Genomic DNA, 24,578 nt, shown 5'->3' on the forward strand with positions numbered 1-24,578 from the left:
AGCCTGTGAATACTTATTGTTACTTTTTAAACAGGTTTTCACACAAATAAATTATTTAAGAATATACCTGTATTTTCAAAGGGTAATAGTGTCGTATATTCTTGCTCTACATTCAGACAGACATGCCGCAAACACGGCAATCACGAAGTAAATCCTGTAAGTATAGCTGTAGCGTCTAGTTGTGGAAGTGAACTTATAAATATCTTATCAATCACAGTTAATCGAGAGATGATTGGATTGATTTAAAAATTGAATAATGGATATTTTACATTTTTAACTAAGGTGCTCCGATTTAACTAATTAAATTCTAACTAATTAAATATGTATTACTTTTATTAAAAAAAACCGTTCGTATTCATTAAAAAACTGTTAGCACTTGCCCCTCTATTTTTATAACTTTCATTGTGTTAGTTTTTCATCATCGTAAAAGCTATCATTTAACGTATATTCTGGTTTCATATATATCTGTGAAGAACATCAACAGCTTTTTACAAATTGGTTTACAATGTGTAAAATTACGGCTTCAGAATATCAAAGAGCATTGAGAATTACTGATCAAATTTTTAGGTTAATCAATTAATCTTAATTTGTGGAATTTAAAATACAACGATGATATGTGGGTATTTAATAGCTTAAAAAGTAACGTAACGTGAAATTAATAAATGAATTGTGATAAAGTATAAGATAAAGTAGTGATTGTAAGATCTATGTGATAAAAATGTTATGAAACAACAGAAGAATAAAAAATATAAGACCAACAATGAGCCGAGTTGGCTGTGGCGTTGAAGCGTAAAACAACTGTTATCTCTGCTTTGTTCAAATCTTTCTTATATCCTCCAATATATTTGTTTTCTTTGTTGTTATAAAAATATAATTGCTATCATTAAATATTGTTATATCGAAGTTGTAACAGAAAGTTATGTGATGTGTATTGGCAGGAAAATGTTTTGTCGCCTTTCCCTAGCACATTAGAGCTAAACCAAGTCTCGGCGGGCAAAAAGTCTCTGACTAGAGCAGTTAAGAGATTGATCACCTTCTTAATCTTTAGGTTATCGATCATTGAAACAGGTGTGACATATTATTAAATATGTTATAATATTTCTATTGTGCAATAAATCATATTAAATACAAATCAGTTGGTTTCTCTCTTTGTTATTTTATTGTCACCAATCATCATTCTACTGTTCATGGATTTGAAACAAAGTTAAAAAGAAAATGATAGCTTATGTCGATCCTTTGATGTATCTCTGCCTTTGTCTCTGGAAGTATTATAAAAGCTTGTATTTTTCCGCGATTGTATCTGTACTTTGCCTAATGACAACAAGCAAAATATTTGTTGGATAATTGCTGATGTGTTTGATGTTTGTTATACATACCTACTTTGTATTAGAACAGTGTAAATGTGGAGTCATATATAAATATAAGGCTATATACTGTGACATAAGACGTGATTATTTTGTTTTGCCAAAGACACAGATTGCTTATATATTATACTATTATTTTATGGCATTAATCAATACAGTCGTAAAAAGATTAAAGTATCCAATTCGAATGTAGATTGAATAATCCGCTTGTCCTTTGGGATATCCCGTCGAGGCCCGACGCCGTAATTATGTAAATTATGAGACGTATAACTTGCACAATCGATCCCGGATGGGCATTCAGTTGTTTTATAACATCTACATCCATCCATAAATTCCATCTCTCGTATATAAATGCGATAATGGAAAGATTTTTAAATATTATATCGTAGTATTCATTGCAAATAAGTGAGGATATTTCGTAGAATACAGGGATACCTAATACGGTATAAAAAAATGTTATTATTTGATTTTTTTTTGGTAAAGTAAATTTGTATTACTTGTACTTTATACCTACTTATGTGTGCTGAAAATAAGTATATAAATCCTCAAGAATTTCTTACATAAGAAGCATCTTAAAAATAAAACATTATTTGTAAAAGTTACTTTTATCTACTTAAATAAATGTATGTAGTTCGATCCCTTGCTTTACACCTATATGCAGGTCTCGTCCACAATATATGCATATTTAAAGACACAAAACGAGGTTGCATTGCATCGTACTTCATAATTCAAAGATATCTCTCACATCCGACATCATACAAATTGAGCGGTATTAAGCCTTTACGCATTCAGTAGCGTTACAAATATGGCAATAAAATGGAAACAAAATATATGACGATAGATTAAATCTCTCCCAATTTAGAGGTGGTATTGTTGGTTGGCAAACGTGAACAGATTTCTCAATGTTTACAGAATTGTAGGTACCTTTTTAAAGTCTGGACTCTGGAACGTAAAAATAGAAGTGCTTTATAAACATGGTACATAGTTATAATATGAATATTATCTAATATGTATAGTTCGTATGTATATTTGTAGAAAGTTTAGCATAGAGTTATGCTATTATGGCATATTCTATGCGAAAGCTTAGTAGCTAACTATTAAATATAATGTACGCTCCAACTTTGTAGTTTCAATATTGAATCGTAATACCTATCAGAAGCTTTAATGCATTTCATTTGTATAGTAAGTAACATTAACAAAAAAGTATAACCCATTTTTCACCTGTGTCTCATTTCCTTTGTCCTCCTGAAAAACCATAGTGCTCAGATTATAGCAAAGAGTCTGCGATAAAATTTTATTTCACATTTTCAGTAGTAATCTGAAACTAAAATTTCTACTTTTGAAAGGTTTGTGTTTTCTGAAATTAAACCGAAAGTTAAGTATTACAGCTTTCTTTATTTGGTGGAAAAAAATGTGTACCTATTTTGACGATTCAAAAGCGAGTCTCAAGTCTAGTTGAATGAATAAATATTTGAGTTGAAGTGTATTGTTGATAAATTCGCTTTGGGAACTATCGAAGGCGTTCATTGTCTAACATTTGGCATGTCCATTAACCATCATCCATTCCAAGATGTCTTCGCACGACAGCCATTAGTCATGCTTTCAGTAAAGCGTTTCAATTCCTTTTGAAATTGCAAACGACATTTCATTGAGATTTAATATATTTTTGAACTATGGAAAATTGGAACCTTTTAAAAGTTTTCTTTATAAAAAATATAAAATCATTAGATTTTTAGAAATTAATTTAAACTCAATTTAATTTCCTATTCAATTAACTTCTGCGTGTGTTTAGCACCAAAATATTGCTAAGGTCCTTTGGGGAAGGTCCTTTAATTACGGAAGGCGGGGTTATACTAATGACGTAAAATTAATTGGTAGCTGGTGATCTCTGTAATACATATGAATTGTATTATTAATCAACCTATACATAATATAACATACTATTCTCTAAACTCTATAGTCACTACTGCACTTTGGAAATTGCCCTAATGCAGATAATTTGAAGGTAAATGTACAAATAATTTAATAAACAATTCTCACAGCTGTTTGGTTAGGACACATTTTATACCTAAGCAATATAAATTCACGGGTGTGAAAATAGCGTTACATCTAGCTGTTAATAAGGAACGTCCTCTAGATATGGCAGGCGTTGGATTTTATGGCCGGAATTTCCGTGTTCAGCATCCTCTACATGAAGCATGCAGTTACTAAATTTGAGGTGAACGCATGTGGAATACAAAGGGACATACTAAATGTAGCGGAGTCCGAATTCCGAAATTATCAACAGCTGTTTTATTAGTAGGTAGTACCTAGTAGCACAGACTAATAATAATATACTACGTATACAACTAGTAGTTTTGGGTAAACGTGAATGTTAAATATGTGTCAGCAAGAGTATGTTTAAGTAGATTATTTACTCTTTATTTGATTCTTTGTATTAAAGTCATAGAATAAATAAAGATAAAGTTACTCTTATAAAATACTTCAATACCTACAGCTGAAAGTAAATTGCAATACAAAATATATTGTGTTGTTTTCTATAAAAATGAATTATAATATGGTGAAAGTTATACAATTTAAATGACGATTGAAATATGAATTCCTCTGATCGTAATTGCGTACCTATCACAAACTCCACACGAGTATTCAGTAATATTGAACGATGCACTTCATATCAATTGAAAATGCAGTATAAAATTATCATTCGATAGGTTTTATATTAAAAAGCAATAATAATATGTATCGGGAAGTTGTAATAAAACAGCAAAACTTTTCTATAACTTTATTTTTTAAGTAAAAGTAAATCGAACAATGCAGTAAAAAAACAACGTCTTTACAACTTATACATGTATATACAATAACCATTTTCTAATAAACAATCCAGATATTTATATTTAAATAAAGTTTAAATACAATATATTCATCTGTAACAAATAGTAAAATTGACACTGTTCCTTAATTTATTATTTTCACCAACATTCAACTATATTGCCACCATTCTCTACATTTTTAAACAAATAGGAAAGATAAAAGACGCTAATTTGGAACTATTATAAGTTTTAATTTTTATAAAACGTTAGTACCTACAACATCAAAGGTCCCACAAGTATTTGAAAAAATGGGAGTTTATAAGATTCGTATTGTTAATTTTTAGCCTAAAAAATAAATTCATATGTCGCTACGTAAAAAATCAACACAAAATAAATTTAATTTACAAGAACATCGGCATTCATAAACGTCCGAAATTTGTCTGAATAACCTCCAGAGAAATAAAACATCAAGCACAGTATAAAATCAAATAACACGACGCGACGGAGAGCCCTCCCGCCTTCCTGTTTATCTAATACAACTCTACGTGCCAAAGTGAAATGATTTGAATAGAGGAAGGATATAATAAAAGTAGGCTTATTCGTACGCCAAAAAGAGCCAATTTTTTTCTATAAATCCGTCTTTCACACGAAAATGGAACGTTGCGTGTATATATATACAATTTGATCATTCACACACTTATCGAGGCAAACATTAGTTTCATGTTACATGCTAATTTTACTCATCAAGGTCCAATAAAACGCTATCTTTCCGGATCAGAGAAAACGTAGCAATGAAAGAGGCTTAAATTTCATTTCAACGTGAAAGTAACGTAATCCTCGACTATCTATACAGAAGTAGTGATTTGTTCAATCAAGTGGTGTTCCCGTCGCGGGCAGTTCGCTCTGCACGAGGCGCGGCCCCACGTGCCTCTCCGCGCGAGTCCCTCGGGCACACTACGTGAAGGTCGTAACGTCACGCGTCTACAACACTCCGGGTACGCGGCTGGACAGCACGGCCGGTTCAACGGCGCTGCGTAAGACATAGACTTGGGCAAACGAGTACAAGAGCTCCCCGTCCACGCGCAGTAAGTCGTCGCTCCGCCCGCGCTGCACGCGCACCACGCGGGCTCGCACCGCGGCGGCGTCAGACACAAACAAGCCTCAGATACTGCCGGAGCGGGCAGCGGCGGCGGCTCCGGCTCCCGCTTCGAAAACCCAACAAAGAACAACAGAATCGCCCCGATCAACGTAGATGCCGTCGAAAAATAAAACCCCGCCCGTGGAACTTGTTGGTTAATATAACCCGTCACCGGCACTCCGACGATCACGGGAATCGCTTCCGCTCCTTGCACGAAACCTGCCAGAGAAACACCGATTAGTTCGCAAGTTTTAACTCGACAGCCAGTCGTAGGATAGTACTCACTCCAAACTTTGGTGAAGTGCCGCCCCCGAACTCGCTCCATTGTGAGCATTTTCATCGAGTAGAGAAATCCTCCCAAACATAAACCGTACATCCAGGCGAAGAGCACGTACCCGTGATAGCCTTCCACGCTGCTCAGGGCCAACATCGATATTCCTGGAACGAGTGGAAACTTTATACGATTTAACGTTAAGTAACGATTGTGGGAAGTTAATTGTGCCATTACCATTTAGTTACTTTAGTTAACAACGATGTGAAAAGACATTTTAAGTATGCTTTATTTATAGGTTTGCATAAATATATCTAGTTTCATTGGTAATTAAACGCTTTAAAATTATAACTCAACAGAAAAACTCCGCGAGCCGTCTCAAAAGCTCCGCTCTCTACTAGTATAACAATGTTATAACATTGTTCATAATATCTAAGTGTTATTGGCGTTATAAGTATTTCATCCAGTTGTATCCAGCTGTGAACGTCTTTATCATCTTTGTACTTAAAGTTACGAACATGTGTTCTATTCAACTCTAGTAAGAGTTTTAATATAAGATATCGATAGCGCGGTTGTATAAAATTACGTACCCAAGTTGTTTGGTTAAAGCTTTATTTACTAGTTAATAGTTTATTCCTATTATTCTCTAATTTACTTTATGTTTGTTACGCTTTAACGTTTAAACAACTGAATTAATTTCGAAATTAAATACAAGCATAAAAAAATAAACACACAAGCCAAGTTCAGTAGAACTATATACATTACAACTAAACAAAAAATACTTACCGATCCCCAGCATAGCGGTCTGGCATAGATACTGTTTAGAAACCAGACACTGTGCCGAGGGTCTGACAAGAACCAGACCAAAACCAGCGCATCCAAGCACCGCCGCGAATCCCAGAAATGTCTGCAGTAATACGAGTGCGCTCTCTTCCAAACCTTCTTGGAAACCTTGTAGCGCCTGTCCATACACAAATTATTTAAGGAACTTCAAGGAAAACAGTCTTAAACCGTATTTTTAAGCTCTAAATCTAAATATAATCCTGTCTTACCATAAAGTTCTTAAGGTATTTCTGGGAAAACTTTATTTTAGACCTTATTTTTAAGCACTTATCTTGCGTCTTAGCGCTGGCTTAAAAAAATATAACAAGTCCCTAGGAAAAAGCTAGGGATCAGTAAAGTATTTAACAAAGTTTCACTGAGAATAGATAAATTATTTATGAAAAGCCCTGATGAAAAACTGGTTAAGAAGCTATGATGGTTTTTAGGTAAATTTCCAATTTTGAATCTATCTGCAGTAGATATCTGCAGCAGTAGCAAATATTTATTTGGAGCCAAATTAATATCTGTCCGTTTATAAAGGTAAAAAATTTATGGCAATGGCGAACAAAGTAAGGTAATAATAATAAGATCTTCGCATTTGGCATTTTCAAAATTGCCTAAATTAACTTTTCTCATAAAAGCGCTTTACAAATTTCGCCTAATTTAATTTGCCGGTTAGGAGACATCATCGTCAGGTAATAATTTATTACGGTAGCCACAAATAGATGAATCACAGAGTAATTTTGCACAGACCCAAATTAAATTTGAATCTATTTAAGATAGCACAAAAGCTTTATTGAATATAAGGTGTTGGAAGCGTGTTTATAATACATTAGCGGGTTTGTAACTGCGAGAGGGTAAGCCCGATATCTAGATGATTTAGGACAGGAAATGTTACAGTTATGTATATTTCGGGGCTTCGTCCTCATTCAGACAGAGATAGCTTCTTCGAGCTAGATAAATACTGGGTATAAGCAAATTCAAATTGTTGTTTATGAAACAAAGTAAAGCTTGATTTTAGGTAACCAGGGAATACTAAAACTGGGTTGTAAAAATTTCAAAATAACAATTTTTCATATTCTGAAGATGATTGACGCAAAACTATTGATCCGACCTTTTTGAAATTTCATTACGAAGGTAAAGTATAATGTGGTATAAATATAGACAATATTTTGGATACATATTATATTCTATCTTCCTACAGGATGAAAGGTTTGTAAACATTTTTCGTCATATTTTTAGGAATATCAATTTTTATTATGTGGTTAGTGCTTCATCTAATTTCCACAGTTCTGCTTCAATTTATTACTTATTTAAAGAACTAATCTTAAATGTTACCGACTAATCCGCTTCTAAATACACCTTTAATTATGAACCATCTGTTCGCTAACTTTACACGAAAAGAAACAAAGTTGAGCAATCTCGTGATAACCTAGTACTTTTACTTACCAAGAAAAATACGGGCGTATATAAACCAAAGGCCGCCATGCCGGCTGCTAATAGCAAAACTTTCGCGGGTCGGGATTGGAGCGGGCTCAGATCGATGAACTGGGGCTTTTTTAGGCCTTTCTTCTCTTTTACCTGTTAAATGAATTGTCAGCGAACCGCTCACGGTTATTAATTAAAACTCGTCAACGAAAAGGGTTCGCTTTTGCGCTGTTTTAAAGGCTGTTTCGTATTTTAAAGGCTGTTTGCGTTTTTAATAGTATTGTGTTTCTGAATGGAATGTTTTTTAAATTATTCGTTCTGAGTTAAGTACTAACTGGAATAAAATGTCTCGAAAATATAGACTACTTAATTTTAACACAAAAAGTTAGAGCAAAGATTTTGAGATAAGTAAGTTATATGATATTATATGCTATAGATTATATATGATAGCTTCATATACGCATATTTTTAAAAGAAATAAAAGATAACGAAGTAAATTGTAATTTAAAAAGACCAGACCCTTAACAATATATCTCTACAAAGGTATTAATATTGTGTGTAAATAAGTTATTATGTGTTTTTAATTGTACTATAAGGTGTACAATAAAGAATTTTTCATTTATTCATTCATTGTTGAAAAGGTATTGAATATTTACCTTCCTGCGTTGATTCTTGAGATGCAAAATGGCTCGTCTCTGCGGGTGATACAAGGAGGCGCTCCGGTACACTGCGCTCAGGAAGAACGCTAACACTAATATCCCCGTAATTGCTTGAAGCCCGAGCCGCCATCCTAGTTTGCTGAAAGGAATATCTTCTTACGAACTTTTTGTAGCTATCTTGCATCTTTTTGCTGCGACTTCCGTACTTTATCAGATTTTCATTTCTTAAGGAAGGTATAGAGTACATTGGATGAAAAGATAGTATATTAAGCTTCACCTGGCTTGATATTAACTGTGTAAAGATTTTGTAGTCTAGTTTCTGTAAATGTTATTAAGTAAAAACTAGCTAGGTACCGATGGTTTTGTAAATGTTATTCCGTTATAACAAATTGCCATATCTGTTAAAACCATCTATTGTGATATGAATTTCATGAACATAGTTTTGGTATATTGCTTTGGACAGTTTATGAAATAGGAAACATTGTGGTTTACGAGATTTGAAATATTATTTCGAAATTGCAACAATGCCTGCTACAAAAGCATTTGGCTGCAGGCGCGGGAAACAATCACTTTGTGACTTTAGATGTTTTTTAAAAGCACACATGCTCTCGTTTTTATCAACTAAAACTAGATGAAAATATCTTATCTGTTTATGAAATGTTGGACACAATACATCTGGAGTTATTGTTGCGGAAATTAATATCTAGCTCATGGCCTTAATTAATCAAAATGGGAGTGTTAGTATTGGATTTATATAATTGTAGAGTAAACAGTACGGGTAAAATTATAAAAGTGAAGTCATGTTATCTTTTAAAGGGCAACATCTACAAAATTATTATTTTTTAATATGTAGCACATCATTTAAATATCAAGTTATAAACACAAACAAATTATTCTACAATTATTTTATAATCAACGGAAAACCCCCCTTTTGCAAGGCATTTCTACCTACAAAAACAGGCTTTTTGGAACTTATTTGACCAATTTGGACATTTAGGAAATATTCTACAACTCATACAATAAATAGAGATACACATACAAAACAAAAAACCTTATCAACATACCCCACAGCCTCCTTATACGCGACGCTAAACAGCGCGATACCAACACCTCCCCCCGCGTGGGCAACCAGTTCGACGAACTGTCGCCGTCTCCTGAAGTACGTTCCCAGAACTAACCCAGCCGCCTCCCGGACTAGACCACAGCCGATACCTAATACTACGCCTGTGGGATTATAAAAATATATGTTCGAGTATAAAATGTAAAGAGTTTTTTTTTTTAATTTTTCAAAGTAAGGTAAGTTTGAAAAATATAGAGCATCTGTTGCAATTTATTTGTTTTTGCCGTCTTTGCTTGTAGCGATGTTTCAATTGTGCCGTATTTTCAGTTAGTCCTTGTTCCCTACACGACCTCTATTTTGTATTAGGTTAAAATATAATCAATTATGTGATGAAATATAACACACATTTTCAATCTTTTAGAGATTTAAAAATTTGTAACATAATAATTTAAAAGCTGTTAAATGAGACTGGATTAAGTTTAAGATCTCTAGAATTTTCTTGTTTCAGCTGTATATTTAACACTGTAATTTAACAATTGTCTAAAACATAAAAGGCAATCATGTATTATATTATTATACATAGTAGCATGTAACGACGCAATAAGATAACACAATAGGCATAATTATTATAACTTCTAATTTAATCTGGTAGCTCAAAGGAGCCTATTATCAAATCTGTCTAATTTGATTATTGTAGATGGAATATAGAGAACATTGTTAATTTTGGTTTATGGGAAAACGCGCAACTATTCTAGACTCGGTTAGCATTAATAACATACATCTGTTGTCAAATTACATTGGACCATTAAAACTTTTTCATCCTAGGGTTAAAAAACCTTCTTAAAGGTGAGATTTTCAAATATTTATCAACATATAGTTATAACTTAGCTTTCAAACTTCGGATTTTTTGTATGAATTTAGTCATAGTCCGTTTTCATTTTTATCATAACTAATACAAGCTAGGCCTTAATTTAACTTTATTTGCCCCCATTTACCCCAAACTACCTTTTTTGGCGGTTCCGAAAGTTCGACTCAACATTGAAAAGCCTATAAAATAAACATTTCGTCAAAATAATACATACCATAACTAAGTAAAGTCTGATGCAGCTGTGTAGCAAATGATGTGAAGAGACAGGCCAGGGGTAATAAGATGCCTCCAAGTAAAGCAGCTAGTCGCGGTGAGCGGCGTCGACCGGCTACTATAGCGCCGGCCGCGCGAGACACGCCTACGCATATTGCGCCGGCCCATACTGGATATCGTATTTTAATTTTTAATATATTTTGGTAAATATATATATATACATTTTGACAACACATATATATACATTTTGACAACAACCAAAAAAATATTTCGATAAATAGAAAATGTATACCTATATGTACTACGTAAAATGTACAGTTTATATTCAATTCCCAATCGAACTTATTGTTTCATTTTTTCATACGTTGATTTGTTAAAAAAATCATATAATTAAAAGCATGAAAATAGTCTCATATGTTAAATATATTCCCCTAACATCTTAACATGCTTTTCTAATCCAGTAATTTAAACATATTAAGCAATTGCATAACTACTTAGTTTATTAGAGGTCATCATCATAGTCTCATTAAATGATAGACTTGGTTTGGTAAAAATGTATACAGCAGATCTACTTTAAAATTAGTAGTGAATGGAAAGTAACTACCTCATAATTTACGTACGCTTAGTGTAAAGTGTGTAATTTGTACAAACAACCTAATGAGCATAAATTATGACAAGCTATTAATATTTATGAATAATAGCCGTAGCACCTCTCTACGAAATATTCCTGACAGTTTGTGTTACAAACAATAGGGACCCTCATTATTCTCAGTTCTAATATCAATTTTCATAGCAAAAACAAGCTTTTTCTTAAACATAATTTAAAATTAACGAGGAATTGTGTTTGTTTAAAAGGAAATGTAAATTCTGATTCTTTGATGCGAGGGGAGGACAAACAAGATGTCTTGCACTTTGAATATAGTAAGTATTAATAAGGATTTTACGTAATCTCTATATTTTAATAGATATAGATAATATAAATTTAATATTGAACAAGAATAATATATAGAACAGAAAATAATCACAATTTTCCATTATAATTAATCTCACAAAAATCAGTCCTTTATAACTTACACAGATATGGCAAAAATAAAACTAAACCCAGAACGGCATCTCTCACTAAATCACGAAATAAAAATATACTCAAAATATTTTACAAACGTGAGAGCTTACAAAACTTGCTCCACAAAATAAATCGTATAACGGCACATCCATTAGGCACGCGGTAACTTTTTTGGTTGCAGCTCGTTAATAAGACCCACTCGGGGATATATCGAGGTAACTCCACGCAAAGCGCATTACTTTCAATGCCGCCAATTTAGCTGATATTCCTGGGCTTCACTTAATACAATTATCTCGAGAACGTTAAGCTTTCAAATATCACACGCTTTGTTGAAATGTAAACGCAGCCTATTAACGTAAATCCTTATTCCTTATGTAAAATAAATCCCCATTGTGCCGTCACCGCTCACTGAATATACAATACATTGGAGCGTTATTTCCATCTAGGGTAATTAACAACTTGAGTTGTAGTTAAGCCGTCGTTAAATATCACAAACTAAATAGGGCTCGTTCAAAATGGGAAAACATTAGTTATATTTTTAAGGATTACTGTCAGTGTTAAATAAAATAAATAAACTTAACTGCATCCATAAATGACAGAAATTAAAGCATCAACATCCTTAAGGAAAATCTTTGTATAAATTATATATATATATTTTTGATTAAATATAATCAAAAGTAGATACTATGTTAATATTTTAAACTTAATTAAATGTAATAAATTATTATTGCGAAGTTAAAACTAATTTCATTAATTAGTGTCGGGTATGAGAACGTTGTTAAAAGGTAGGTATTTCTTAAGACTAAAACGGGAATTTTCTGGAACAAAAAATCTCATCAAAGTCGAGTGCCGTGAAATGACTATGAGATTTTGAATGTAAGCAAAAATTTAATGAAAATATATTTTCCGTCTTTTAATTTTATAAAATAATCAGGGATCTCGGTTATTAGCGAATGTTAGATACTTTTATCTTCTGACTATTACACGAGAGGACGGAAAAAAGGGAAATTTTAAATCCGTAATACATTCAAATTATATGGTGTCTCTTCGTCTCCATACTTCTTTTACAGATACCATAATAATTTTTATAATAAAAACTTGCAGGAATGCCAAATAATTAGTAAAAAAGTAAACTGAAAATAAAACAGTTGTAACATCTTTATGACTGGAATTATTATGTGGTACCTACAGATTAATTAAAATAGTAGATCACATTAATAGGAAATAAATGAATTCAAAATTATTAATCAAATTGCGAATTTCAATGTTAGTACACTTGCTTTTCGAGTACAAATGACGCTCACGGCTCAACTCATTAGTCTCCAAAGTTGTGAATTAAAGGCAAACTCTATGACTTATGGTTCCAGCCCGCCTCCGCTGACAAAGACCGCTATAAACGGAATTACTTCCACCTCTTAATATTCAAACCGGGTCGTGAATCTTGGAAAATTAATTTAATAAATCAAGCCCGTCCACAAATAATGGTTACTGGAAACTTTGTTTAAACGCAATTTTAAATGTCGCTTATCATAATTCGGTTTGTTTCGTTTCCGGATCGGTATTTATATCTTGGACTCGTGTTTATTGAGTTACGAATGTTTGGATTTTAAGGTTCGATAATTAAGCCTGTGCCTTTGGATAAGAAATTAATTTGGTTACCACGATAAGTTATTCAACGGGTAACGGGTGTGGACCTTAAGCCCGAGGGGGTTGAGACTATCTCCGCGCAAAGGGACCGCTCCTTTTACATTGTTGTACTAAAGGGACTGACATACTTTTTCTCATCCTAACTGCCTTTTATAAGAAAAAATAAAATATGATTATTATTGGTAAAGATATGAAATTTGAAAGCACGTTATATTTCATCGTAAATTGGATTAAGACTGTCTCATAAATTGGTATAAATTGCTTTTAAAGTTCCGAATATTACGTTCATGATATTCTACAGGTATGTTTCATGTAAATGTAATCAATGTTAATGCAAATAGCCTGAAGGAATCACGATCTAAGTAGCGAGTGTTTATTTAAATACGGCTGTTAAACTTTCACTCGATATCAAGGCATTCCGTTTGTTTATTCCTTTCCTCGGGGTCCTATTGACAGATTACGTCTTCGAGCCTCAAGCACTCAATGAATTCGTTTTAAATGAAACTCTAAGTCACGATGGAAATCCGCATTTTCATTATAGCAAGCATTTCGATTTCATTATCTGCAATTTGCGAATTGATGTGCTGAAGAATTTTCTAATCAGTTAATTTTAAATATATTTTTCACTAAATTTCATTCACTCGTTGTAAGATAAGAAATAGCAAACGGTCTTCTTATTTGAATCCTTGACAAGTCAGAAAAAATGTAGAGAATGGAAAATGTTGTCCGCGTTTCAAAGACTTTTGTCGTTTCTGCGCTGAAACGTCTGTATCGAGTGGCATGTTTTGTTGAAGAAAATTCTGAAGTTGAAAAGGAACCAAAGCAAACATTTATAAAATATCTTGCAAATTTAAATTTGCAATGTTAAGTAAAAGATTGCGCGATGCTGCCAATAAATAGCATATTTTTATTACCATCCTATGATGTCATTGTAAAAAATGTAAATATAATAAAATCGTTAAAAAGGACTTAAATCAAATAACTTTATCATAGTTATATGTGAAAAGATGACTTGTCATTAATAAAACCATAATGATAACCAAAAACCATGTAGGTAAGTAATAAGTATTACAAAATCAATAATAACCATATTCTCCCTATATAATCTAACTAGCTTTCCGCCTGCGGCTTCGCCCGCGTTTTCAAAGAAAAACCCGCATAGTTCCCGTTCCCGTGGGATTTCCGGGATAAAACCTAGCCTATGTTACTCGTGGATAATGTAGCTTTCGAATGGTGAAAGAATTTTTAAAATCGGTCCAGTAGTTTATGAGCCTATTCATTACAATCAAACAAACAAACAAACAAAGTTTTCCTCTTTATAATATTAGTGTAGATTAATGAATCCTTACTATAATAAACAAAAATTAAAAACCATAAGTCTCAAACCTGCATGGTCAGCAGCGGGTCCAAGATGGCGCAAGGCGTACACGTGCAGCGCGCCGTACGCTAGCTGCAGCCCCGTCGACAGCAGGTGCGCGAGGAACGCGGCTCCACACACAATCCACCTAATGTGTTTAGTTACATGAAATTAATGATTAACGGATTTTAAACGCGATTTATTCACGACTAGCTTCCTGTCCGTGGCTTCGCCCACTTTGTCTAAAAAACTAATAAATTATATACGAAAACCTTACTCGAGAACCACTCTATTAAAAAGGGCATACAAAGGGACATAGGGACAGAGAAAGTGACTTTGTTTTATACTATGTAGTAATAACCCGACGTTTCGCAGCGAGCGTGATCACGGGGAGACTGTCTCTCTGAATAAATCGCGCTTAAAATCCGCTAGTCTTTAATTTCTAAATGTATCTATAATGCTCGCGTAAAATAAAACCCGAGAAAATAGTAAACCTAAGCACCCTATGTGACAGTAGGGGGGGGGGGGCATGTAGGTAATAAAGAGCTAGTAAAGAGAAATTCGTTGATAGAAAATAAATATACAACCTTGTAATGTGAACATAAAACGAAACGAAATACTAACATGAAAGATTGTTAGAAAATATCAAATCGGAATTAGTGTCATTTATGCCGTCGGCGTCGTTATCAAAAATTCAAAGTGAAGCTTTTTGGACGGCGGATTAAAAATATTTTCAAAAAAAATTCCGTGAATATGTATACCGATTGATCACAAAACAGAGCGATGTTCCCAGAAAATCCCATTATTTTTGTTTCATTCCGGGTATATCCAATTAACGTGATTGCTATTTTATTGAGACCTACAATAATTATTGCCGGCAACCTTTACCGGAAATCTTACCCATTGATGGACATAAAATATAGAACACTTTATTTATAGATATCCCATTACTGCAAAAATTGGGTAATTTTTTGTTGTCATTATAAGGATTTTATTTTCCTAAACGTTAATGTGCTTATTTTAGAAAATACCGAAAGATAACTATAACTAAAATTTCCAATTAATGTATCAACATTTTCAAATAACTCGAAACAATCTCTTTGTGATGAACTTCGAAAATTACTTAATTGGTTGCGGATAAGTGAGCACAATAGGGACTTTATATTTAAGATGGTTTAATCCGTTTATAAATGTAACCAATTAAGGGGTTATTCTAAACTTGCCGAGTAGCTAATTGTAAATTCCCGCGAAATTATCCATTTAGTAAAATAGAATCGATCTCATAAGATATTTATAACTCTATCGTACAATTCATTTCTTTGGCGTTCTATTTTGGTCGATAAAACCTCAGGGAATTGAGATAAATCAAGAACACGAAAAATGTATAATTGGCTTAATTAATCCGAAAAGGAATGCTCGAGAATATTTACATTTCAGTCCTTTCCTCTTTTAAGAAATATAAATATTTGTTTCGATAGAACCAAATTAGACATACTTATTAACCTTTCCATTTTGTTAAGTGAAGAATGCGAAAAGGTATTGAATTGCTATAATTGAAACAGAAGTGAAATAAACTCTAGTCGTCTAATCCGAATCGGTTAAATTGAATCCGCTTTAGTTTTCTTCATGAAAAACTTTATCGCGCTATTTAGAAAAAGGCATCGTTCCGATATTAGTGTTAGAAACTCTGCTATGGCACTTTTGCAAATTGAAAAGTTGCCATAGTTCACAAGTTACTTTTTAATGTTTTATGAAAATTGATTAAACGTTGAGGAGCTCCAATTTACGTCCACGTCGCAATGATAAAAAATAACCTTTTAATCATAATGAAAAATGACACACTCAATAAACAAATTCATTTAATTTTACTAATAGTACTATAATTAAGGAGTCTAAAACTGACCACACAACCTTCAAGTTGAGCTTTCAGGGTTCCATACTGGACCATAACTAAATAAATCAAATAAATCATACCCCCACCCCCCTTCGGGGTAAAAGTGATGTTTGATAGCGCGGGTGTCGAGTTCCCTCCGCCGCAGGGCCGGTACAGTGCGGTGGAGCGACCGGAGTTCCCGCTCGCGGAGTGCGCCTCCAGTCGACTCGTCTTCAAGGTCTGGCCATCCATCTGTTGCAATGCCTTGCGGTTTAGTAATTTATGACAATAGTTGATGTATTTATAAAATTAGTTATTAATAATAATGTTCACATCATTATAAGATTCAAGAAACAAATGTCGAGTTTTAGAGTTGATAGTTTACCATCAGATTTAGCCCTTTATGCTATTAAGCTTGCTGTGCTAGAAACAGAAGATTATAGATGTCGTTATTGCGATCGAAAATACATAGTTCATAGATTGAATTTGGTCTTCCAGAAATAAATATTTGTAGAGGACAGAGCGTGCACTGTTTCGTACACATTGTTACTACTATTTAATTCAAGAACGGTTTAATAAAGTTACGTGGACACAATTAATTATCTAGCTTTTATCAAAATATAAATTTATAAATATAAATACCTAGCTCTTGTTTTTATTTCAGAAACACTTGATTGATTTCATTGTCAATTTAAAAGGCAGGAGATATGATAATTCATCCTGTGATTCATGTCTGTCAGCGACTAGGACTGTATGAAAATCATTAAAAATAATATAAAGCAATTCGATTCAAGGGAAAGTGTAATTCTTCTCTTTGCTCGGCTGTTCATATTAAGGTTCATATTGTCAAATAAAACTGAATCATACAGTTCATTTAGCAATATGTAGCCATATCGTAGATTTTATTTTATAGGCTAAGCTATGAAGTTGTTAAAGATATTTCTCAATATATATATCAATTTCTAGATATTTTCTTGTACCGTTATACCGGTATCACATATCAGATATGTCTCATTTATAATATTGAAGATTATTGAGAAAATGTCCTAAAAATTATACGGTAAATTCGTTTTATATTTTCTACAAAAACAATTTGATGATTTTTGTTATTAGTCTGTCAGAAACAGCATTGAATTTATCAAGCAGAAATAGGTCACAAAATCAATCGTATCCGGTATTAGGGCTATGATATTCATCTATCTGATTTGATTTATTTTGATTTATCTTTAATCCAATTCTGAACGAATTAAAAGATTATATATTACTTATTTTAAAGTTAAGCTTTGTTAATCCAACCTTAATGAACTGAGTGTTAATTTGCTTATTAATGGTACTTGTACAACGATTTCACCGTAGTTGTCACGAACGAGAATAATTAGGACATATTTTATTCTATGGCAATAATGAAGCTCTTGCATTATCCTAAAGGCATTGAGACGATTTTCACAAAATGTACGAACAAAATACAATACAATTTAGAATTTACCTGATCCTTTATTGTCTTATACTCAAGAGAGTATGAATGTATAAGTATTTTTGTATTCCAGCAATGGCCGGCCACTTGCTACGCCACGCAATCACGCAAACATTCCCTTGACGGCAAAGCAAAGTTGCAAACACTAATCGAACTTTACAAAGCTATTATAAACTTCTAGTCGTCATAATCGCGTGCGATACTGCATCGTTTGTGGTGTAAAGTTTTAACAAGTTTAATTATTATTATAATATATAAAGCTACACTACCACTGACTCACTGACTGACATCGGGTTTCTCGGAAACTACGGGGAAAGTTGGGGGGATTTCGACGTGGACGTGTAGGGGTGCTCCCAGTGACCACCGGAAAAATATTGACATCTCCAACACCCTGGACAAGAGAGTGGACCCCTGGAGGTGCGCAAAAACGGTGGTACCTGGAGGGGGGGTGTCTGAACAAAAAATGCTCGGAACTGGTGGCGATTACCAGGGGGGGTGGAAAAATGGGGATTTTCGCGAAAACAAGATGGCCGCCGTACTTTGCCAAAATCGCCGTTTATGAATCCTTACGTCTCAAATTTGGCACACGTGCTCTGTTCGAGCCGGGGAATCGATCGGTGCCCCGTTCGAGTGGCTCCGGGCCCCCGTTTCCGACTTCCATACAACGTAAAATCCAACGGCCCGCGGAAACGGTGCGAGTTGGGTGGGGGGTGTCGGAACTAAAAATGATCACCACCCTGGGACGCTACCAGGGAGCCGTAGTGGGACGCTCGATTTTGGAATTTTTCCATTTTTGGCGCAAACATAAAAACGTAAATTTAGACGAGGTGGCGCAACGGAGAAATACACCAATGATGCATTCGTACTCGCCCAGCTCCCAGGATATCCAGAAAAATACGAAATCTTAAACTTTCCCTCATCTCTCGAAGACGGTCAACGGCCCGCGCAAACGGTAGCAGCTACATCTGGGGTGCTCAAACTAAAGTTGGAGTAGACCTCGAGCAATTACCACAGATAGTGAAAAAAATTCAAAATGGCGGAAAAAATGGCCGCCGCCATACAAATGCTAAAACGGCCATCGCTGGTCCGATCGCGCTGAATCTTGGCACAGGGGCTTTAATCGAGCCGCACATTAAGTTGGCATACTCATCATCGAGTTTCCATCGCTGGTTTCCGAGTTTCATACAACGCGAAATTCGAAGGCTCTTCGAAACGGCGCCAGATAGGTGGGGGGTGTAGAACTAAAAAATGATCAGGAAGATGGGGTGCTACCAGGGCAATTGAGAAATTTCAAATTGGACGTAATTTTTTTTTCAAAAATGGCCGATTTTTCGAGGCAAGATGGTGGCGCCGGTTACTTTACGATCGGTCTGAAAATTGATTTCTGTGCTTTAATTGGCCAGATTTACAAAACTGCATACTCAGAATTTCTCTCCGACCATCGGTTTCCATTTTCCATACATCACGAAATTCAACGGCTCTCTGAACCGGTGGCAGGTAGGTCGGGGTCGCCTAAGTAAAAAATGCTTCAAAACCTGGTCCGCTTCCAGGCATATAAAAATTTTTGGTAATAAGCGAAATTTTTTTTTTCGAAAATTTTGTATGGAAATTTCCATAGTAGGAAGGGTAATTGAATAGCAACGGCAAAAGACGGCGCCGCGGGCTGCTTGCTGCCCGCGCACCGCGCAACCTCGAAGGTCGACAGCCTCCAAGAGTAGAAAATATTTATTAACTTTTGAACTACCACACGAGCCAAGCGAGCGAAGCGAGCGAATCACGGCAGCGGCTGGCGTAAATATTCAAATAGGTAGCGAGGAGCGAAGCGACGAGCGAGTTAGGTTAACTTTTGAACTACCGCACTAGCCAAGCGAGCGAAGCGAGCAAGTCACGTCAGCAGCCGGCGTAAATATTCAAAGAAGTAGCGAGGAGCGAAGCGACGAGCGAGTTAGGTTAACTTTTGAACTACAGCACTAGCCAAGCGAGCGAAGCGAGCAAGTCACGTCAGCGGCCGGCGTAAATATTCAAAGAAGTAGCGAGGAGCGAAGCGACGAGCGAGTTAGGTTAACTTTTGAACTACCGCATTAGCCAAGCGAGCGAAGCGAGCAAGTCTCGTCAGCGGCCGGCGTAAATACTCAAAGAAGTAGCGAGGAGCGAAGCGACGAGCGAGTTAGGTTACTTTTGAACTACCGCACTAGCCAAGCGAGCGAAGCGAGCAAGTCACGTCAGCGGCCGGCGTAAATATTCAAATAGGTAGCGAGGAGCGAAGCGACGAGCGTTTTAAGTAAACTCTTTAACAGTTTATTATGAAAAGTCACTGCCCGCTATCGATTAGACACCTCAAAATGATGAAATTCGGGGATCACGATTCAAGAGAATCTCTGTTAGCAGATGTAACAAATGGACAGGAAATTCAAATGCATTTTCAAATGACTGAAGATTTCTGCCCTGGGATGAGCCGCGAGCTGCTTGCAGCTCGCGCACCACGCACCCTCGAAGGTAGACAGCCCCCCGGAATAGAAAATATTTGAATGGGAAATTTATAAGCACTTCCGATTGACTGTGGAATCGCTGTTAGCAGATGTAACAAATGGACAGGAAATTCAAATGCATTTTCAAATGACTGAAGATTTCTGCCCTGGGATGAGCCGCGAGCTGCTTGCAGCTCGCGCACCACGCACCCTCGAAGGTAGACAGCCCCCCGGAATAGAAAATATTTGAATGGGAAATTTATAAGTGACTGTGGAATCGCTGTTAGCAGATATTAACAAATTGACGGGGAATTTTTATGCATTTTCAACTGACTGAAGATTTCTGCCCTGGGATGCTTCGCGGGCTGCTTGCAGCCCGCGCACCACGCACCCTCGAAGGTGTGCAGCCTCCCGAAGTGGAAAATACTTGAATGGAGAATTTATAAGCATTACCGACTGACTGTAGAATCGCTGTTAGCATATGTAACAAATGGACAGGAAATTCGAATGCATTTTCAAATGATTGCCCTATTGCTTCAACCCAGGGGCAAAAGGGGCTCGCGGGCTGCTTGCAGCCCGCGCACAACGCACCAGCTAGTTTCTATATATTCCGCTATTTCCACTAATGTTACATAGTATTACTGGAGCGATTTCTGAACTAATTTGTGGTTTAAAAGTAGTTTAGCTTTAAGTTCTTGTGCAGTCTTTCAATTAATAAATGAGTATAAACTTGATCGATCTTAATTGAACGTTATTTTCACCTGACAATGGCAAAAGTAATTTATTTGTTATGATTTTCATCTTAACCACGAGGAAACGATTATTATAATATTATAACTATCATGGTAAACGAATATGAGGTTTGAAGGCGTAGAGTGTTTAGGGGTAAATGAGGCCCTAACGCGTTATGATATTACTAGTACTAGCTGTTGCCCGCGACTTCGTCCGCGATTACGTCGTTTTAGGTCATTCGTCGTTTAAAAAAAATACGTGACACTTTATTTTTGAATGTTCTTAATTGTCTCTTATAAAATTTAACTACATTAAAATTGAACACTCTGAAAATCTTAAAATCGGAGAAAATTGAAAATCTGAGGAAAACATGAAGGAATGTGATTAAAATTCTACATTACTTAGTATTTCAAATAATAATCTAAATTAAATGTAGATTAACAGTTTGAGAGCACCGTTATAGAATATGTACCTAAGTATTAAATTACGTTAGTTTACATAGTAACAAAACAAAAACACGATGACTTTCTTCCGCGCTCGGTACCACAAACTAAGCATGTTAATGGTACGTGGCCCGCGTCACTTGACCCCCCGCGAGTTCCCCTCCTTTGCTATGCGAAAATACATTCGTCGCCCTGCTGTAGGAAAAATTGTAATACTGTGGCCTGGGCGTTATACACGCCCAGGGAGTTCCTGAGTGCCGATAGATGTCCGTCTATCGGCATTTATAACAATCTTATATTAATATCACCATCTTGAGGAAAAGCTTCTAATGTCGATTTAAAACTGCATACATACGAATTAACCTGATGAAACATGTTCTAAAATTGTGAAATGAGTTCAGTTTTAAATTCGAGAAATATTGATAATTCTTGTATTCGACTATTCGTTGTAGTCGAATACAAAATATATTTAAAGAAACTTAGGTTGGCCTTCATGCAAAAGGGATCCTATCAAATGGTATACTTGACCTTGTATCTTAAAAGTAAGCATGAAAGGACCTTCTGATAATTGTTGAGCACCAAAGGATCATTTGAAACGCACTACTATAAGAGCGAATATTGTCTAAGAACTGTTTAGATTGCACGTCATGTTCCTCTAAAAGTAGTGATTTCAAAGGTTCCGGTGTATCTTCAAACGAAAGCCGACTCCTTACTCCACCTTAAAGCATTACAAAAATAACATACTACGTTAATATCGCCTATACAGAAGATGATCTGTAATCAATTGTGAGGTTATAAGAAAACCCACTTTTATATTTGTCGGACCCCACCACCGAATTCGTAGATTGATCTTCTATGTTTACCTCTAAGTCATTAAGACTATGCGAAATCTGTCTGCAGTAAGAGGGGCCTCTCGCTATTCGTCCGTTTCCAGAGACCGAATAGTTTCAATTCTTAATCTTTCATTAAACAAACTTAATAATCGTTTTTGTCTCAATTAATTGTAATATTCGCGTCCCTACTCTAGTCATTGCTTATGCTCATGTTCATCTTCAAGAGATCGAATAATATTATGGTGCACCCTATCATTTGTCAAACGGTCTTCATATTGAGTAAAAGTTTCAGATTCTCGAGATAAAATGTGACGGCCGTGATCAGCTGTGAGACGTTATACCCTCTCAGTGAAGGTTTCGGTCTCACGGGATAGTACATGCCGTTCGCGGTCAGCTGTGAGCCGCAATTCTCGTTGTGAAGCGGTTTCAGGTTCTCGGCATAACACGTGTTGTTTTCGGCCTAGAGTATACCTCTAACGATTCTTGAGAACTCTTATTTCTCATTTTCTTAGCTTTGCTCGAATTTCGAGATAAAGATTTTTTAGGTGGCACTGATGCATGAAAATAAAAATTGAGTTAAAACGGACTGAGAGTGTTATAGACAAATATAATCAGAAAGCTTCGAACTCCTAAGCTATCGGAAGTTACACGTGTTATTGTGAGTCAACCATAAAAGATAGACATTTATGATGTCGGGAGATATTTTTTATATAATAAGGAGAACATTTCTTTCATACATGATTTCTGTGTAGCTTTAACCATTAAGGTTGCACACGCGACGAAAGCTTAAAAATGGAGTTACTGCTCTGCTCAGGAATATGAAAAATAATTGTACCAAGTTTCGTTTAAATCCGTCGAGTAGTTTTTGTTTCTATACCGGTTATACGGACAAAAATTTTACTGTTTGCTTCTTTGGCATCAGTGTCGATCCCTAATCACCCCGTGATAGTTATTTAGGAAATATATTTCATGTACAGATTTAATATACCTAAGTATACATAATATATTTAGATTCCAATTTCCATGTAACGTTAAATTCGACTATACAATAACTAACAGACAACGCAGGTTACTCTCGTTTCCGTAAGTTGAGGCGGCTACATATTCGGTCCTCATAACATCACTTTTAGTGAACGAAACGACAGCGCGGTTTAATTCGATGCCAACACCATCAGAAAAAAGGAAATATTTTTAATTGTGAAAAAATATTATGATTTACACTATTTGAATATAAAATATATGGCTGTGAGTGTGTAAAAATAAATCCAGCTAGTTTCACATCACACTTATGTTTATAATTAGCTATACGACATGAAAATATACATATTAATTACCAAGCAATAATCATACAGGTAAATACTGAACAAAAGTATTAACAGTCAAAGTTTATTTTTACTAACATTTAACAACACCCATGTAAATGATGAAGAAATGATAATTATCAACGAACTAACCTTTTCTATAATACTTAACACAGCACATTTTTTAAATTATCTTGCTCAACTCTGCTCAAAAATTTGAGGGTTTTGTTGGAACTGTAATGTGTCAAAACTATGATATATCTAAACTACGATACAACTTGCATGCGGAAATGCTCATTACAATCAGTGAATTTAAAGAATAACTAACAACAACTATTCAATTTTATTGAGCTGATGAATATCTTTTGCCTGGAAGAGATCACCGCCGCCTAATAAATATACTGTGTTTTCTTATAAAATCGTAACATAATTTCTTTTATCTACTAAATTTTAATAAATAAGTTCTTTTTGTTATTTTTATCTAAAAATGATCTTGAGCTTATATTAGGCAAAAGTATACATTAACTTTTTATAATTTCAGGACCGCACCTTAAATGGGGTGCTCGGAAAATATGCCTACGGATTATTAATAGAGAAATGATACCTACACAACAAAGTTATGTTGGTTCCATTTTATTTATAAAATATAATGAAAATGGGCAAATATAAAACATATTATGTAAAATGATTAAAAATAAATAAATGAAGCAACTACGATTCAAAGAAAACATCTTTTTCAGTGTGAAAATGCTCT

The 24,578-nt window shown here is 34.9% G+C and overlaps 1 protein-coding gene across 3 annotated transcripts in view; it reads right to left on the reverse strand.

Annotated features, from left to right (window-relative positions):
- Nucleotides 1-4,850: 4,850 nt before the first annotated feature.
- LOC149901206 (monocarboxylate transporter 4-like) overlaps nucleotides 4,851-24,578 on the reverse strand; it is a 49,364-nt gene continuing 29,636 nt past the window's right edge. For all 3 annotated transcript variants that reach the window (XM_090111879.1, XM_090111880.1, XM_090111878.1), the window contains exons 4-12: nucleotides 16,675-16,825; nucleotides 14,730-14,848; nucleotides 10,635-10,802; nucleotides 9,557-9,716; nucleotides 8,490-8,631; nucleotides 7,855-7,986; nucleotides 6,370-6,544; nucleotides 5,598-5,750; nucleotides 4,851-5,531 (exon numbers count right to left, since the gene is read on the reverse strand). In XM_090111879.1, coding sequence (XP_089968005.1) covers nucleotides 5,020-5,531; nucleotides 5,598-5,750; nucleotides 6,370-6,544; nucleotides 7,855-7,986; nucleotides 8,490-8,631; nucleotides 9,557-9,716; nucleotides 10,635-10,802; nucleotides 14,730-14,848; nucleotides 16,675-16,825 — 1,712 coding nt within the window. In that variant the 3' untranslated portion in view covers nucleotides 4,851-5,019. The remainder of the gene's footprint in view (nucleotides 5,532-5,597; nucleotides 5,751-6,369; nucleotides 6,545-7,854; nucleotides 7,987-8,489; nucleotides 8,632-9,556; nucleotides 9,717-10,634; nucleotides 10,803-14,729; nucleotides 14,849-16,674; nucleotides 16,826-24,578) is intronic.

Source organism: Colias eurytheme, chromosome 17 (assembly GCF_061535395.1).
Source record: "Colias eurytheme isolate Ceu_HAF_F1 chromosome 17, ilColEury1 Martin Lab GWU primary, whole genome shotgun sequence".
NCBI lineage: Eukaryota > Metazoa > Arthropoda > Insecta > Lepidoptera > Pieridae > Colias > Colias eurytheme.